We start from the raw sequence: 18,745 nt of genomic DNA, 5'->3' as shown, positions 1-18,745 counted from the left end.
CCGGCTCCCGGCAGCTTCCACTCAGTATCAGCCCTCAATACACACACACACACACACACACAATCATACGCTCTTGGCAGTTACATTACTTCTCCCATGATGTCGCAGGATGTGTGGTTAAGAAGGCACTGGCCACATTCATTCTGTCTTGCTAAGGGGCAGAGATTGACCAAAGCCACTCCTGACCCAGCTCCCGGAAACACATTCAGGCCCCGGGAAAGTTACCTTCCAAAGACGGTGGGAAGCTGCCTCCCGTGCAATCCTCATGGGAAGTTCTGCAGCCAAGAACGAGGCCCTACCTAAGCACAGAGGGAGCCCCAGGGGCTAGAGAGGAACCCAAGTGTGGGCTGGGACGATGACATGCTCCTCGGATAATGGCATTCGGTGTCAATATCAGGACGTCACAAATACTAACACAAGAAAGGAAGAAACCTAAAGAAGACAAATAACCCTGGTGTCCAGGTCCCACTGCCCACATTTCACTAGAAAATACCCATCGGTGACAGCAGTTTGCTGGACAACTCTCATTCATCACTCAGGAGGCTGGGTTAATTAGCAGCCCCACCCACAAGCCCTCTTATGCACTGATCTCGTTTTACACTCCCAATAATGCTGGAGGGTGGGAAATATCTTATTCATCTATACTAATAATAGAGGAATGTGCAAATTGTCCAGGATGCATCACAGTAACCAGGGAAAACGTCACAGTAACAGTAACGACCAAACAGCAGGCTGTGTGGGGCGACCAGGCTGGCAGGGGGGTTAGTGAGAGATGACCAAATGACTGAACAAGCAGGTTGTGTGGGGTGACCAGGCCGGCAGGGGGGTTAGTGAGGGATGACCAAACAATTGAACAGCAGGCTGCGTGGGGCAACCAGGCTGGCAGGGGGGTTAGTGAGGGATGACCAAACAATTGAACAGCAGGCTGCGTGGGGCAACCAGGCCGGCCAGAGGGGGGAGTTGGGGGTAACCAGGCCAGCATGGGGGGCAGTAAGGGGCAGAGGGGGACAGTTGAGGGCAACCAGGCCGGCAGGGGTGGCAGTTGGGGGTGATCAGGCTGGCAGGAGGAGGTGATTAGGGGTGATCAGGCTAGCGGGGGGGGGGGGGACAGTTAGGGGCGATCAGACAGGCAGGCAGGTGAGAAGTTAGGAGCCAGTGGTCCCAGATTGTGAGAGGGATGTCTGACTGCCAGTTTAGGCCCAATCCCCAGGATCGGGCCTAAACCGGCAGTCGGACATCCCCCGAGGGGTCCTGGATTGGAGAGGGTGCAGGCTGGGCTGAGGGGACCCCCTCCCCATGCATGAATTTCGTGCACTGGGCCTCTAGTTTTACATATAAGAAACTGAGAATAAATCATAGCAAAACTGTACTTAAACTGATTTTCTAACTCCATGTCTTTTTAGCAGGCCTCTTTTATCAACGGTGAATTCCTGCCAGACTCTTGGCTGAATCTGGGAATATTAAGATGAATAAGACATGGTTTAGGTTCTCAAGGAGATGATGACTTAGTTGATGACAGGCATGAGAACAAATGAACAGACTAAGAATAGTCTATAAGTGCTATTGAAAGAATAGAGTATGGCAGACAAAGAAGTGATCATGACCTCCCCATGCACACACAATAAATAGCCATTTAATGAACTCCTTCAATCAATATTTATTGAGCAACTACTGTGCATCAGGTACCACTCTGGGTGCTAGAGATATAGCAATGAAGAATACAGATAAAGCTCCTTCCCTAACATTCTGGTGCAAAGAGCTTGCATTCTCATATCAAATATGGACAGACACATGGATGAATGGATGGACAGACAGACAGACAGATGTGTCAAGGGAAAACCATGAAAGTCTTCATAGAGTAAAAGAGACTTGACCTGAGTCTTGGAAACCTGGAGACAAGGTGTTGGCCAGGGGAAGGTGTGGGCCGCAGAAGGCCCTGAGGAGGAGCAGCACAGGGAGAACCACGAGGGTGCTCATCAATCAGGGCTCTCTAGGGATCTTCAGGTGGTTCCCTCTGGCTCGAGGGCCGGGGTGGGCAATAGCAGGCTGTGTGGGGCTGGAGGGTAGGAAATATCTTATTCATCTATACTAATAGATGGTGGGGAGGCAGGAACTTGGATTTGTCCTGCAGGTCATAGGGAACCAGTGAAAGCTTTTAAAGAACATTTATAACAAAGACACGATACTAGGAAAAATTCTAGGGCAGTCACACGATGGAGGCAGTGTAGACTAAGCTGGTTTTGCTCAGTGGGTAGAGCGTCAGCCTGCAGACTGAAGGATGCTGCGTTCAATTCCAGTCAAGGGCACTAGCCCGGGTTGCGGACTCGATCCCCAGTGTGGGGCATGCAGGGGGCAGCTGATCAATGATTTGCTCTCATCACTGATGTTTCTATCTCTCTCTCCCTCTCCCTTCTTCTCTGATATCAATAAAAATATATATTTTTTAAAAAGAGGCAGTGTAGCCTACAGGAAAGAGCTGGGTTCAGAAATCCAAGAAGCCAGACTCAAACCCCAGCTTTGGACCATCATGTGGCCTTGAAAGAGATACTTTACCTCTCTGAGCCTCAACGGTTCATCAATAAAATGGGTGCATTACCGCCCACCCGACAGAGCTGTGTACAAAGTGTGTGGCATCTAGCAGGGGTCCCCAGGCGATCCCTGGACCTCTGAGGCTGCGTCAGGGCAAAGAGCCTGGCCTCCCTGAAGGGCACCACAAACTGAACTGCAGAGGCTGAGCCGGTCCAAACGAAAAGTTTTCAGTTCTTTCAAAAAGAACCTTAATCGTGCACTAGCTTATGCCCATGGTTCTCACGAAAGTCTAGAAAACTGACCCAGCATTTTCCTTTAGAAACAGATCACTTCCCAATTAGCCCATCAACCTTGATATTTGCATTGCTTTAGGATAGCAATCTGCTCAAACTGACACTCCTTCCTATAGGGTTTGAAGAAACAGCAGCCATTATTTCTCAATAAAATCGTTTCATGAAGGCCAGTTCATGACATTCCGTTCATCCTCAAATAAGCCACATTACGATGAGCAGCACCCACCCACCTGTCACCCACCCAGGCATGTTCTGAAATACACTCACTTCACAAGCTCAGGTCTCCGATTAAAGAGAAAACTACAATACACAAGAGTCAGTCATAGGGGTTCCCCCACAAAAGGAGAGAAAGGCCTTGCTTCCCTAAAACAGAATTAAAACGTTCAACCCTCTATCTAGAGACCCAATGTTATAAAAATGCCACTTTTCTCTGGTCACTGCCCTCGAAAAAAGAGGAAAAGACAGCTTGCAGAGTCTGCACACACTTTTTCTGTCCGATCAACTTCTGTGCTGCGACCCCCTCCCTACCCCCAGAGCATTCCCTCCCTTCTTCCTCCCCTTCCCCGGCCCACATACCTCTTTGGAGCACCAGGCACATTTGGGGTGGATTAGCAGACATTCTTCACAAGAGGTGGCACTTCCTCGAGTGCATTCATTGAGACCTTCAAAGCAAGATAAAGGTGCACCAATCAGTTCCTGGCCGTAATCCCTGTGGATGAGGCCTTTGAATGGGCCGGGAGGAGGAGTCCCTTCCTTTATGAATGGGGAGCCTGGGTAAGGCTGCAGGGAGCAGGCCCTGGTGCTAACTGCAGGTTAAGGCTCATGGGCTGAAGCCAAACACTGGGATTTTGAAGCACCCGCCAAAAGCATGCACACCTGTGTCAGCACCTCCCCTTTCCTCTGCTGGACGCACTTGGATTTCCACCCCCTCCCATAACATAGCAGGTTATACATTACATAACATACATAACGTAACATAACATAACATAACATATCAGGCCCCTTTACACTTTCAGCCAAAATGACAAAAAAAAAAAATTTAGAAAAGAGGAAATGAAAGAACAGAGCAGTCTCCTTCAGGCATAAGAAATGAAAATCCTAAATCGGGTGGTACCACACCAAATCCACAGGGCACCAAAAGCAGCCAGCACAGCCCTTAAAGAAGAACGTAGCCCAGGAACACAATGCGGGGTTAGGATAAAGGAAATCCAAGAATTCAATATATCTACTACTGGGTCAAATAAGACAAGCCCTATCATCACCTCAGATAATGAAAAGGCCTTTGATCAAATTCAAAACTATCCCACCAATAATAAAAAATAAAATTAGAAACTAAGATTAGAAGGAAATTTTTTTATTGTTGTAGTTACTTATTTAAAACCCAGGCCATCCCCCTCCGGCAATGGTGTTGAGGTTAAATCCATTGTCCCCTCCCCTCCTTCCACCCCACCTTCCTAACCCACCCTCTGACCCTGCCCCCACCTCCCAGCAGCACAGGTGAAACTTCTCAGCCCTTTCTTTTCCTTCCTCTCTGAAACATCAGGACAGATTTTTTTCTTGACCAAAAGCAGAACTTGATGGTTTTTCTCGGAATGAAAATGACTCTATTTGGTCCTAACAGGCCCACTGGTCTCTCCTAGAGACCTAGTTGCCCATAGCACGATGGTCGGAATAAGGAAAACTCAGCCATGGGAAGAAGGGCTCAGAAAGTCAAGGGGAAATAGTCAAAAAGAGGAAAGGGGGAGAATGGAAGAGAAAATACAGGGAAATAGAGATCGTTTCCTATCTCCTAAACACCAGAATAACTTTTATTATAAGGCATCTCGAAACTGGAGTATTTCCCTAATTTGCTCATTTTAACTCCCTGCTTCTTCTTTGTCACTAGACATTAAAACACACAGGAACTGGGTGACACAGGAAGCTACACTGGGTCTCCCCAAGGGACACTGGAGGGATAGAATGGTAGCGGGCATAGGCGGGAGGAGAAATGGGCTGGACCTGAGTTGCTGGGAAGAAAGAAAAGGGTGGCTTGAGGTGAAAAAAATGGTTTCTACCAGCCACAGACCCCAGCCCTGAACCCTGGGTCCCTGTTCCCCCGCCATCATCCTGTAGGGACCCCTGCCTCCCAGCCACGGAGCTGGCATTGCTCAGACACCACCTCACTGCCAGTCCTGCGGCAGGGCCTCCTGGGTACAGCGCTGGACGAAGAGCACACTTGCCCAGAGAGCCAGCTGGGACCAACCAGGGTGCATGACCTCACTTGAGCAGGGACCCCTCCCAGGTCCAAAAACTGACCAAGAGAATCTTAGACTTCTGCCTGCTGCCTGCTTACAGTGACTTTCAAACGGGCACTTTCGCCTTTAGGAAAGAGAATATGTGCGGGATACATTTCAAAATGCCAGTTGCATTTTTTTGGTCCAATTCCCTTACCTGTCAGAAACCACCACCTGATGCGGGGGGGGGGGGGGGGGGGGGGACAATCAAATCTAGAATGAAAGTGACTTTCCCCTGCTCTCCTCAGCTCATCAAATACAAACTCAGGCCCTCGTGGCATACACGTGCTTTGATGTATAAAATTATTTCCATACAATCATGGAACTACAGAACCTTGGAGCTAAAAATGTTTTAAGATGAGCGAGTCAAGCCGCCTCATTTGATGGATGAAAACATGAAAAACAAGAGTGATTTGGAACCAGGAGCCCAGTCTACAAGGAGAGGTCAGAGAGGATGCTGGCCAGCAAGTGCCCATGTGGGGACCTCCTGATGGTCCGGCACCCCGCCAGACTCAACACCACGTGACAGGGAGTCCCAGTGTCCTCTGGAAGAGATCTCCAACAGGCCTTTGGTCAAAAAGAAACTTGAGATCGAATATCTCATTTATGTCTCTGAATCCACATAAACTCACAAACACCACTTTCTAATTACCAGGGCCTCATCACTGAGCTCTAGGAACATGGGGTGTGGGAGGAATCTGGGCTCAGGGATCCTTGGTTCTGACCCAGATGAGACTGGGTTCTGGCCCTCTGCATTGCCAGCCTAAAACCTTAGACCAAGGGTGGGCAACCTTTTTGTGAGTGCGTGCCAAAACCAGCAAAATCTCTGACTCAAAATTCTTCTGCGTGCCAACCTTAATTTTTTGAGAACATGTCATGCCTACTTGATCTCTCTTAAGGTGTACGTATGTGAAGAACCTTGAAGAAATAATAAAATTCATTCGAGCGACAAAAACACAGTATATGATGATGAAAAATACATTTATTTTTTAATGTATACATGTACACTGATAGTCGGACAGAAAACTTTATGACTCGGTTGATATTATCAGTGGGACTTTTGCTGCTGCATCACTGATGACAGAGATTTTACATCAGGTTTATATTTCGTGACCTTCAGAGATATGCACGAGCTACTACTTTCATCTGTCAGGCTACTCCTATTACGAGACTTAACAAAATTCATCACTGAGAACAAAGATTCACAAGCGTACGTGGATGAAACCAAAACACTGGTCGAATCTAGGAAGGCAGAGAGAGTTATGGCAGAGGCATAGAAATTGCTCTTCCCCTCTCTCGTCAATCCATGTCTATGGTCTTTAAGATAACTTGTTATGTAAAATTATTTATTTATCTAAGATGCACCTACACTGAATTTATCTGAAAAATAAAGAAGTCGCTATTAAGAAAAAAATTGTAAATGGAAGATTATAAGAGAGGGTTTCACATGCCAGCAAAAGTTACTGGCGTGCCATGTTTGGCACACGTGCCAGGGGTTGCCCACTTCATAACGTGTGCCAGGGGTTGCCCACCTCATAATGCATGCCAGTCAGTGTTATGAGCCTTAGACATAACAGTGAAGAGGCTCAAATGTGACAGACTGTAAAATATCTGTCATACTGCGTTGCTAATTGTTTATAGTTTGTTATTAACATTCACACGCAATGGTAGTTTTATTGCGCTCGAAATTATTCCCCTAGAATTAGGTTGCTGTTGGAACAAAATCAAAGTTTAAAAAAACCCGCACTCAGCATGCCAAGCCCGGGACTAGGGGATGCTAGAGGTACAGAGATGAGTAAGCCAGGCCTTGCTCCCCAAGAGCTCACAGCCTGCCAGGTACCAGGCAGCAGACAGGCACTCTAGGCACCGATGGCAAAGGCTGTGTGCTGATACGTGTCATGGTGCCAGAGTTACTCCCTTTGGCATCTCTCCCCTCTCCACCTATTAATGTTTCAGACAGTTTGAATTTGGCTGGATGAGTCACTCGGCACCAATAGCACTGCGAAAGGAAGGAAGCAATGAATAAAAAGCTAAACAGCCAGAGTTCACAAATGTCAGAGTGTTGTGTCTAGGTCACGGAAAGGCGCTAGCAGCACAGACGAAGGCCACATCTTTTCTTAGTTGCTGTTCGTGTAGTGACTACTCCCAGCTCAACTTCAACTGCCTGCAGCGCTTAATGTCTCTGAAGCCTGGGGTTTACTGCAAACCATAATCTAAAAATATGCTCTCCTTCCGAAACTCATTGACTCACCCCTCTCTTTCATCAGTCATATCCAGGCGGCCACCATGTCCGGCTGATCATTCCTTCAAGATGTATGAAATGTTTCTTTCTTCCAATCCAGCCCTTCCTGCCCGCCCCTCCCCACCCCACACAGTCCAAGCCAGGCCCTCTGCGGATTCCTGCAGCAGCCTCCTGGCTGGCCTCCCTCCCTTCTGCCTCTCCCCAGCACACGTCCAAGGTCAACACCTCCCGAAGCACATATCCAGCAGTTGAAGTTTCCTGACCAAAACATTCAGTGGGATAGCAGAAGTGAGCGCCAGGCTGGACCGGCCCTACTGGCTGGGGGAGAGGAGACCAACGCTATTCAGGTGGGAGGTGGGAGAAGCGTGATGAGCACATGGGGTGTACGCTCTCCCTGCGAAGCACATGAACAGTAGCAGACCATGACATTCGGAGCAGTTAATGTCTGTGCCATCACCTTAAAGATACAAGTGAGAAGACAGGTCAGAGAAATACAGTCCTGAATTACATTGTAGTCACTGTTTTCAAGACAACAGAAAATAAAAACATTTCATTATTCTTTTTTTTTTACTTTCTTTTTTATTAAAAAAAAATATAAGTGAATTGATTTCAGAGAGGAAGCGAGAGGGAGAGAGAGAGAGGAACATCAATGATGAGAGAGAATCATTGATTGGCTGCTTTCTACACACCCCCTACTGGAGATGGAGCCCACAACCTGGGCATGTGCGTGCGCTAGACTAGAATTGAACCTGGGACCCTTTAGTCCATAGGCTGACACTCTATCCACCAAGCCAAACCAGCCAGGGTACATTTCATTATTCTCGTTTAAAAAAGAAAAAAAGTTGGTAAGGTGCTGGCATGCTTCTCCGTATGACCTGAACTACATCTGCCACATTTGTCCACACCAGGGGCCCTCAAACTACGGCCCACGGGCCACATGCGGCCCGCTGAAAACATTTATCCGGCCCACCAGGTGTTTTTGCCGCCGCTGCCTGTCCTGCTTAGCAGCCAACTCATCCTGGGCCTGCAGTGCACATGTGTGGAATGTCTGAGGGACAGTGAACTGGCCCCCTGTTTAAAAAGTTTGAGGACCTCTGGTCCACACAATAGATCAATTATTCCCAATACAGAATCCAGCAACTAAATGGTCATGGGGGAAGAGGGATTTGAAGATGTTACTATCTATAATAATAAAAGAGTAATATGCTAATTAGACCAGATGTCCAGAAGCCGGGGCTGCAAAGGAAGCCCAGGTCCCGCGTTCCAGAGGGAAGCCCGTGCCTGCAGCCAGGGGAAGGAAGGCCTACTCTTGCACGAATTTCATGCATCGGGGCTCTAATGAAATAGAATATGCTCTAGGAAGGATCTATCTTAGTTCACATTTTAGACTGCCTTTTTGAACATCAGACATCAGCAAAACACCCAACAATGTCAGCTTTAGATATAAGAATTGTGTCTAGGTCACAATGGAATACTTTCCACAATTTTAAAAAAATGTGCACGCTCTTTATATACTAATATAAAGCTTACTCTGATATACTGCTATGTTAAAAATAAAAGACTGAGCCTGCTGGGTGGCTCAGTCAGTTGGAGCATCGTCCTGTACACCAAAAGGTTGTGGGTTCAATTCCCAGTCAGGACATATATCCAGGTTGTAGGTTCAATTCCTGGTTGGGACGTGAATGGGAGGCAATGACCAATGTCTGTCTGTCTGTCTGTCTGTCTGTCTGTCGCTCTCTCACACACTCCCCACCCCCTTCCTGTTTAAAATCAATAAAAACATAACCTTGGGTGAGGATTAAAAATATAAATAAATAAAAGGCAAGATGCAGACGTGTGTTTAGTGCTGCCTTTCAATGAGAATGGGGGAGGCCTATTTGTAACATATGTGCAGAAAGTACTCTGGGTACATAAGAGACCTCTCAGGGACAATCTGGACAGCTCAGTATAGGTGGGGTCCTGGATGGGAAACTAGAACAGAAAAAGGACATTAGGTAAAAGCTAAGGAATCTGAATACGTATGGGCCTTAGTTAATAATAATATGTCAATGTGGTTCCTTAATTGTAACAAACGAACCATACTAACATAAGATGTTAATAACTGGCAAAACTGGAAGTGGGTATATGGGAACTGTCTGTACTATCTTCTCAATTTTCCTGTAAACCTAAAACTGTTTTACATTTCTTTTTTTTAAATATATTTTTATTGATTTCAGAGAGGCAGGGGGAGAGGGGGAGAGAGAGAGAGAGAGAAACATCAATGATGAGAGAGAATCATTGGTCTGCTGCGTCCTGCATGCCCCCGACTAGGGATTGAGCCTGCAACCCAGGCATGTGCCCTTGACCGTAATTGAACCGGGGACCCTTCAGTCCACAGGCCGACACTCTATCCACTGCGCCAAACCAGCTAGGGCTGTTTTACATTCCTTAAAAGTTAACATTTTGGGGTTTTTTAATGCCATTGAAACCATGGAGTGGTTGTATCAGGAACCTACGGTAAGTAGGGCCAGGGCAGTTCACCTGGTAGCAGGTGAGACAGACCCCCTCCAGTCCCCGTATGTGCTATGAGCCAAGGGAAGGAAGGAGAGGCCAATTCTGCTCCACCAGAGGGATGCAGAGAAGCCTCCACAGGGGAGGGGGCATTTAGGCTGGAATTATGGGATGAGGAGAGGATATCATGGGCATGAATGATCCAAGGACTTGTTCTGCCACTTACTGGCTACGTGACCTTGAGCAAGTCATTTTACCTTCCCAGGCCTCAGCATCTTCATGCAAACAGTTCAACTAAATGGTCTTTATCACAGATTCTGCTACATCCCCCGCCCACGCCCCCCCCCCCCCCGCGGGCAATCTTGACATTTAAATGTGTTCTCTCTCCCCCAGAATGTTTCTTCCTAATAAGCTACATGCAGAGTCCTGACCTCAAAACTAGTTGGAGAAGGCAGCAAGGAGGTAAGGATGAAACAAGCCACACACACACACACACACACACTACTAAGACTTGCTGCTCATCTATGCATTCAACTAATATCATTCAGACGCAGTTCCAGGCACAGAGGAGAGAGAGGAATCAAACTGATAAAACTCCCTGCCTCACGGAGCTTATGTCCTGGATGGGGGATACCCTTGTTGGGGAAGATAGATAACAACAAGGTAAGCAAGTACATGAGCCGGGAATGAGAGCTAAGGAGAAAAATCAAGGAAGGAAAGGATATAGGAAGAAGGTGGGGCAGGAGGCTGCCGCTTTAGTTGGGCGTGGCTGAGCGGGGAAACTACGGAGAAAAGGTAGAGGAAGCCGCCTGCTCGCATCTCTGGGAGGAGAGTGTTCCAGGCCGAGGAAGGGTCTGCGGCGGGAGCAATGGGAGCGGGCATCTCGCTGGAAACAGCCAGGAGGAGGCGCGCGCTGCTGGAGGGAAGTGTGCGAGGGGAAGTGGTAAGAAAAATAAAGTCAGGGGAGTAGGGCAAGGGAGAGCTCACGGAGAGCCCAGCAGGGCACTGGCAGACTTTTTGGAGGGTTTTAAGCAGAGTGGCATGATCTAAGTTTTAGCAGGATCGCTCTGAGTCAGAGTGAAGAAGAACTCAAGGGGCACGTGCAGAAGCTGGTCCCAGGCCTACAAGAGACAAGCAACCGGCTCTGCAAAGCTCTGGTGGGGGTGGGGGTGGGGGTGGGGGTGGGGGGGGTGGGGGAGGGGGAGGGAATCCAGTAGGGAGCAGGCAGGCCACGCTATGCAGAGCCCCCACCAAACATCCGCCATAGGGGATGTGTCAAGGCCTGTCCTGGAGCAGACTTTTCATGGTGTGGCCCAGGAATCAAACCCTGCTTTCAACGGAAGCAAGAAGAGGCCTCACAAACAAAGTGTCCTTTACATCTACAAAGGCCATTAATCCCATTCCAACTGCAAAGAAGGAACACAAACCGTAGCTCTGGCTTCCAAAGCCCTGGGCCCCAGTCCAACGAAGATACCTGTGAAAAGAGCCGCGACCCCATGGCCCAACCGCACACCAGCCCGAGAAAGGCCACTGTTGTTTAAGTGCTGTGTGACTGTCCCACACTGCTGATCGCGTTAGCACTTCTCAGCGTATGCCCGCGCACCAGCTGAAGGATGAAAGGTAGTTGCCAGGCAGGCACCAAGGGCCTTTTGCCAACTACTTAGATATTTTAATTCCCCGTTGCCTCAGCAGCTAAATAAGCATGGAGAACAGGCAGGCGAGGAATACTAATTAGAGCTAATTAGGCCCTGCCCTCTTCCGCCTCAATCCCCTTTGTACAAAGCCCCCCGATTCAAAGATGACGGAGCCAGAATGTAAATACCTAGGCGCTAGGGTAAACAGCAGTCCACACACCAGGCCCGCATCTGCATTTCATTGTCCTGTCACTTCTAAACCTACATCTGATGACCTGAAGAGGGCCACCGACCCACAGGCACATTCCAACAGCCCCATCACAGACCCAGGAACCTGGGGGTGGGGGCAAGTGCTGCCACCAGGAGTCCTCTAAATAGACTAAAGGGCTCAGAGCATTCTGTTAGCAGGGCATCACTAAAAGGGCATTTAAAAAGTAATAAACTATGATAGCAAACACGGCGCTAGTCCTGCCATAAGATCAACAGCACATTCTCCACTCCTTGGAGAGCAAGGGCTCACCCCAGAGAAACCCTCCCTTGGTTCTGGGGGAAGACCGGTCCCAGGGCCCTGTCCTGAGGCTCTTGGCCATGGGATAATGCGAAGAGCAGAGAAGATAAGCCTGGGATAGGGGTTGTCAGCCTCCCAGAGGCCTGTTTGAAATGAGCACCCCGAAAAGTCTGTTTCCAGCTGCATGACGCACAGAGATGAAAGCAATAGACAGGCAACTTGGCTAATGGTCTAGGGTAGTGGTCGGCAAACTCATTAGTCAACAGAGCCAAATATCAACAGTGCAGTGATTGAAATTTCTTTTGAGAGCCAAATTTTTTAAACTTAAACTATATAGTTAGGTATTGTTATTAACTTAATTAGGGCACTCCTAAGGCTTAGGAAGAGCCACACTCAAGGGGCCAAACAGCCGCATGTGGCTCGCCAGCTGCAGTTTGCCGACCACTGGTCTAGGGACACCCTGGCAGGGGCCCCGAGATCACCTCTTTCTTTCACTGGGTGAGGAAGGCTTTTCTTTCAAATCATGTTCCTACTAGTAGTAGCAAGATAGAAACAAACTCCGGAGAAAGTACCTGCAGGGCTTCAAGGAAAAAGGAGAAAAATTGTTTCAAACTGTTTGAAGTTGGCTCAGCACCAGTGGGAACCAGAACTCACCGGGAGCTGAGTCAGCCCCTATGAACCTCGACAAGCTGCAGGGCAGGGCATACGTAAGAGGGAGATGACCGGGTCTGGAGGCCAGCGCTGGGCTTGCTCTGCCACCATGCTGCTGACCCACCAGGAGCTGGCTGAGCTCCAAGGCAACGGCAGAAGGAAAAAGTAACCTGAAGGAGTGGAAACTAGACCACCATGGCTGAGTGCTTTTTCCCCACCTAAGGTGCATCATGTAGGAAAAGGGCACTGAGCCTAAAAAGACTTGAGGTCCCTGGACAAGGAGGATGGGCAAGTCACTTCGCCCTTTTGGGCCTACTCGAAAAATGAAGATCATTGTAGGGGCACGTATGAACTTCAAAAACCAAATCACAATGCAAATGAAAAAGAATTCTTTGCAACTGGAAATATGAATTTTTATTAGAATCACAGAAATGTCAAGCTGTCAGGGAACTTAGAGGTCATTTCCTTTAGCAACTCCTAATTTTTGGAATTCACAGAACATTAAGAACACAACACAACAAAACAAAACGGGGGGGGGTGGCAAAGTTTATATGGGACTATCAGATTTTTCTATTTTGTCAAAAATGAAAAACTACCCTCTGTTACCACTTTAAGTCATTAAAATAAGTTTCCCACTACAAATAAAAAAGAATTTCAAATTAAAGGACAGTCCTTGGGAAGCAGGGGACTGGTTGGCAAAGAAACACTCCTGTGTGTGAGACAGGCTACATCTTTTTATTATTATTATTAATTATTATTATTATTACTATTATTTCATTCCCCTGGGGACCCATGAAAACATCAGTGATGGGCACTGGTTGCCAGATGGGTGTTTGGAAACCGCTGATCTATTCCAAGCTCTGCAGTGATTAGTGTCCCATACAAGAAACCTCGCTACAGTATTAAGTTTGAATTAGGGCCTGGAGAAGGTTTTTGTTTGCCCAGACCCTTCCTGCGCTCTCAGACAGAAACCTCCACTGCCTTCATGTAAATGAGACACCGCGGCGAGGGCTGTGCAGCCTCCCTCCGCGGCCAGGCAATTGGCTCACAAGAGCCACTCAGTACATCGGCCTTTAAAGTGAATGGCGCACCCCAACACGGCTATTTCCTACGGGGAAAGAGAGAGTTTGGGGCTTCCTGCTCTTTTGGGGAGGGGTCAGGGGTAGCTCCTCTGCCTCGAAACCCCAGCATCCTTTCTCTGGGGCCGCCTAACTGCCACGTCCAGCGCTCGCCCAACTCGAAAAAAGCTTAAAGCAGGTAACACTGCAGCCAGCCCTTGGCAGTGTCGCGCTAACGCAATCTCACACGCACACACCCTGCCCTCCGCTCCAGAATCCTCCCGAGTCAGGGGTGTGAGGCACGGAGCACGTTCGTAATCGCGGTAAAAAGTAAGGCAAGAGGGATCAGATCGGCAAGTCCCAGGGGCGGCTGGGCTTGGGACGCGGCTCTCCCCTCGGGTTTGCGGTTTCCTGGGGGAGACGCAGGGGGACTACATCGCTAAAGGAAGGCGCCGGGCTGGCCTGGGCGCAGGGAAACTCTCGGATCCGCTCTTGGGCCCTGAGCACCCGCAGTTCCAGGAGACCAGCCCTCCGGGGTAGCCGTGGCTCCCCTCTTTGGCTCCAGCGAACGCGTCGGGTCTCGCACCTCCAAGGATCCTTCGCCGGCCGGGGACGGGGCACCGGCGACATCACTTGGCGCCTCGCACAAGCCCGCCGGCCCCGGGGCGGCCACAAGGGCCGCTTTGTGCCAGGGAGTGCAGTCCCGGCCCCAACTCAGGGCCGGCGCGGCCCTCCCCGCGCACTGGGCGCGGGCGCTGGCGAACTGGGTCGGGCAAGGCTGTTTACACAGGAAGGGAAGGCTCCTGCTCGGCCAGGAGAGGACCGGCGGCCGACGACAGCCCGGCGCGACAGCGGGTGGCGCACGCAGTTCTTCAACCCCCACGGGGCCGACCGGCGGCGGCTCGCCCACCTGGGAGGACTCAGAAGGCGCTTTCCACGCTCAGGCACCGCCTCCCGCCCCAGCCCCGCCAAGACGCCCGCGGGAGGCTCGGTGCGCAACAAAGTTTCTTTCTGCCAGCGGGCGCTCGGGGCGGCTTACCTGAGAGCCGGGGCACCAGGGCGCAGAGCGCGAGGAGGCAGGCGTACAGGGGCGCCGGGGCCCGCGGCATGGTGGGGGCGCGCGTCCGGGGCTGCTGCGCGGGGGCCGAGGGCCGGGGGCCGGAGCCGCATGCCCGGCGCGCAGCGGGGGACTCACAGCGCCCGGGGCCGGGCGGGAGTCGGCGGCGGCTGCGCTGGCCCGCGCCCCGCCGCCACCATCCCTCCCGCAGCGCCCGCAGCGGAGTCCCGGGCAGCCGCTGCCCTGGCTCGCCGGCTGGGACGCCTGGGGTGTCCGCGCTCGGGACGGCCCGGCGGGCGGCCTCGGGCAGGGGAGGGGCTGTCTCCGCGCTGTGGCCGCCGCTTGGGCTCCGGGACGCGCCCCGCGCTGAGGCTCCCCCGCGCGCCGCACACTCCGTTCTTCGCCTCCGCCCCTCCCCGCCCTCCCTCCGGCCCGCCGGGCTCCACTTTCCTCCCCTCTTTTCTCCTCCCCTCGCTCCCCTTCCAGGCCCCCGCCCGGCAGCCACACGGTCAGCTTACGGCGGGCGGGGCGGGGCGAGTTCCCTGCCGGGCCAGCTCCGCCCCCGCGCGGGGACCGGGCCGGGACGCGAGGCGGCGGGCGTCCAGGTGGGAGTCCCTTCCGGCGCCCTCGGGGCGGGTGGGGTCCGGCTCGGCTTTCCGGGCGCTTCCGCAGGGGGCGGGGCGCTCTCCGCCGGCGAGCCGAGGTTACCTGGGGTGGCTGGTCTTCGGAAGGGAGGGCGGGTTCGGTGGGGTCCTGCCTCCATCCCCGCGCCTCCCTCCCCGCGCTCGCCGGAGGAGGGACCCAGGCGCCCGCGCGTGTGGCCGCGAGGCGACGAGCCTGATGGAGAAGGGAGGGCACGTGAGACGTGGAGCCAACTTTTTCCTCATTAACATCTTGCCCCTTTCGAGGACTCACGCCTGGCCGATGTGCTGCTGTTCTGTTCCATCTCAATACCCCAGTGGGTTCCGGGAAGCCAAACTGATAAACTCAAAAAAACGGCTGCTCAGTCGAAATTTCACTACGTCGTCTGAGTTGGTTCTGAAACTGCCGGTTGAGGGCTGGGTTTGCGCGCGCGGAGGGCCAGGTGGGCTTGAGCTGCGCTGATGGGTGGGTTAAGACTGGAAAGGTGGAAGAAAACAGCACTCTGCCGGCCGGGCACTGTACTAAGTACTTCACCATGTCAACTCATAATCCTCCTGGCAGCCCTGCTGTTAGCCCGATGAGAAAGCAAAGACACAGTTCAACTTGCTAGAACTGACAGGGAAGGGATTGCCTTGTCCAAAAGTTCAGAATGCTTTGACTAAAAGCCGCAGTAAGGAGGCAAGAGCAGTGTGAGCTGGCCTTTGCAGGGGCCAGGCTAGGGATAGTTCTAGCTGCCCAGACTAGGGAGTTTGGAGTTCAATCTTCATGTGTGCTCCACATCCCCCCCCCCCACACACACACACGCACACACACTACCAAAGTGGTGCCCCCATGTCAGAGGAAGTAAACTTATTCTTACAGGATACTGTGCCTAGAAGCAGAACTCCAGGTTTCCCTGAAGGCCAGTATTTCGTCCTTTACCTGCACGCAAATATCATTTATTCTATAGCATCTTGTTTGCTCTGGTGTAAAAGTCCTGCTTGTCTTCAAACATTTGCCAGTAAAATTGGTGCTGCAGAGGCTGCCCCAGGCTTGTATTGGGGTTTCTGCCTCTCGGGGGAGTGGCCTTGGGCTGCTCCTACCCAACCTTGAGAGGCCATGCTTATAAAGCATGGGGAGCTAGTGCCAGTAAAAGAGTTTGAACTGGGAGGTGTCGCTTGCCAGGTGGTGGTTTTAAAAGATTTGCCTGGCAGGGTTGGTAAAGGATAGATTAGATGGAAGAAAGTTAAGTCTCATAAACTGAGTAAATAGTGCATTAAATATAATAATAATAACGTGCATTTATGAAGCATCCTCCAAGTGTAGGCCCTGTGGTGTCTGTGCATCACCTTCCCCACCCTAACACTATCTTCCGTTGTTCAGACCAACACAGAGCCCCATTCACCTGGGGCACCCGGGAAGAGCTGCAATCAAATACGCCCCTGTCCTGCCCCACCTGGCGGTTTCCAACCTGCCCAGGCCTGCCCTAAGCCAACGAGTCCCCAGTGATGACAGCATTCTGCCGTGCTCCATTATCTCAGAACCAGTTTGGAGATGCCTTTTCTAATTCCTCTGAGGCGTTTGCTTTCTGGTCTGTAGCTTTTTTCCTGTCCAAGAACCCTTTGTTCTTTTTTTATTATTATTAAGCTGGAGGATGAACGTGCCCTTCAAATGCTCTGACTTTCTCAAATCAGCAAAGTCCGGGTGTGCTAACAGCCACACACACACACACACACACACACACACACACACACACACACCAGGAGGGAGATAAGGCAGTACTTCCCCCGGTCACTGGGCCAGTTTCCCTTGTGGTGGCCTGGGGAACATCCCATTTCTGATCATTGCTGAGTTTCTGGGCCCAGTGGAAGCTGCTGGTTGGGTTGCGTTTGACTCTTGAGGTTTGGGCATGGATACCCAGAGAAACTTTGTTTCTTATTAGTTTTAAAACATTAGCTTCTCAAAAAGTGACACAATTGCCATATGATCCAGCAGCTCCAGTTCTAGTATGTACCCAAAAGAATTGAAACAGAGACCCAAACAGATATGTGTACACCTCTGTTCACAGCATTATTCACAAAAGGTGGACACAACTTAGTCTATCACGAGATGAATGGATAAACAAATTGTAGTATCTGTATAAAATGGTTATAATCCAGCCTTAAAAAGGAATTGAATTCTGACATGTGCTATACTAGTAACATGGGTAAACCCTGAAAGCATTGCGCTAAGTGAAATAAGCAAGATGCAGAAGAACAGGTATATCATTCTACACATGAGTGTACCTACAATAGACAAATTCATAGAGTTAAAGTATAATGGAGGTTACCAGAAGCTGTAGAGGGGGAGACTGGGGAGTTATTAATTAATGGGTGTAAAATTTCTGTTTGAGATCATGAAAGGGTTCTGGAAATGAATCATGGTGATTGTTGTACAACATTGAGTTAATACCACTAACCTGTATACTTAGAAATTACTAAAATTGTAAATTTTATGTTATGTATATTTTACCATAATTTTTAAAAACACTGAAAATCAGATTAGCAAAAATTTTTCTATTTCACAACTCAGAGTAAATGTTAACTCACCACTCCCACAGTGATTTGTCACATTGTGCAATTCAGTTTATAATCCAGGTAAAAAATATTTTACTGATATGTGGTTGTAATTTAATATGCTGGGGCAAGGGGGTATTAGAGAGGGGAAAAGACCACAACCCTACAATATTCACCTTAGTTTAGGTAATATGCTTAATTTACTCTGCTTTTAATAGTTAGGTCTGGAATTTGTCACAGTGCAAGAAATGAATGGCCCTGGTGACAGAATATTACAAATTTCTTTTAGAGCAATGTATTTTTCTTTAACTTTCTATTTTAAAAATATCAAATTATATTCCTTTTTATGGGAAAAATGTCCTTTATAGGTTTTTCTCCCCCTGCGTCCCATGGTCCCGGTTAGGAAAAAATAATCCCCATTTCAGCTCTCAGAGTTTACAGACTGCCAAGGACAGGCCCAATGGGAACATCCTGACAACAGGTGAACACGGGGGATGGATGGGCAGAGGACAAGCCTCCTGCCACTTTGGTGAAAACAGCCTATTATGTTCACTGGCAGGTAGCAGATCCCCCAGGAATTTTTGTTTGCTTATTTAGGGTTAAGCACCACATTGTGGTTATGCCAAGCCTGAGTGGGTGGAGTTTCACATGGAGAGGGGGGATAAAAAGCAGGTCTTGATTGACAGAAATCTTCAACAATAGGGAGAGGTGTTGCTGTTGCTTTTAATGCCAAATGTAGCTGTGAGTCATAGAAATGTCAGAGTTTTCTGAATTTACGATGCATTTTAAACTTATTAAGGAGGCACACCCTTCGTAAATAATCCATGTGTTTTC

The 18,745-nt window shown here is 49.9% G+C and overlaps 1 protein-coding gene across 2 annotated transcripts in view; it reads right to left on the bottom strand.

Moving 5' to 3' along the window:
• The window catches only part of ITGB5 (integrin subunit beta 5), a 111,964-nt gene extending 96,754 nt beyond the window's left edge, over positions 1-15,210 (bottom strand). Inside the window, exons 1-2 of one of the 2 annotated variants that reach the window (XM_059687606.1) lie at positions 14,718-15,210; positions 3,399-3,484 (exon numbers count right to left, since the gene is read on the bottom strand). In XM_059687606.1, the coding sequence (XP_059543589.1) occupies positions 3,399-3,484; positions 14,718-14,787 (156 nt within the window). In that variant the 5' untranslated portion in view covers positions 14,788-15,210. The remainder of the gene's footprint in view (positions 1-3,398; positions 3,485-14,717) is intronic. The other variant, XM_059687605.1, reaches the window with a different exon arrangement.
• Positions 15,211-18,745: the final 3,535 nt, after the last annotated feature.

Source organism: Myotis daubentonii, chromosome 3 (genome assembly GCF_963259705.1).
Source record: "Myotis daubentonii chromosome 3, mMyoDau2.1, whole genome shotgun sequence".
NCBI lineage: Eukaryota > Metazoa > Chordata > Mammalia > Chiroptera > Vespertilionidae > Myotis > Myotis daubentonii.
The sequence above is the reverse complement of the archived record's forward strand: the minus strand, read 5'-3'. Positions and strand labels throughout refer to the sequence as shown.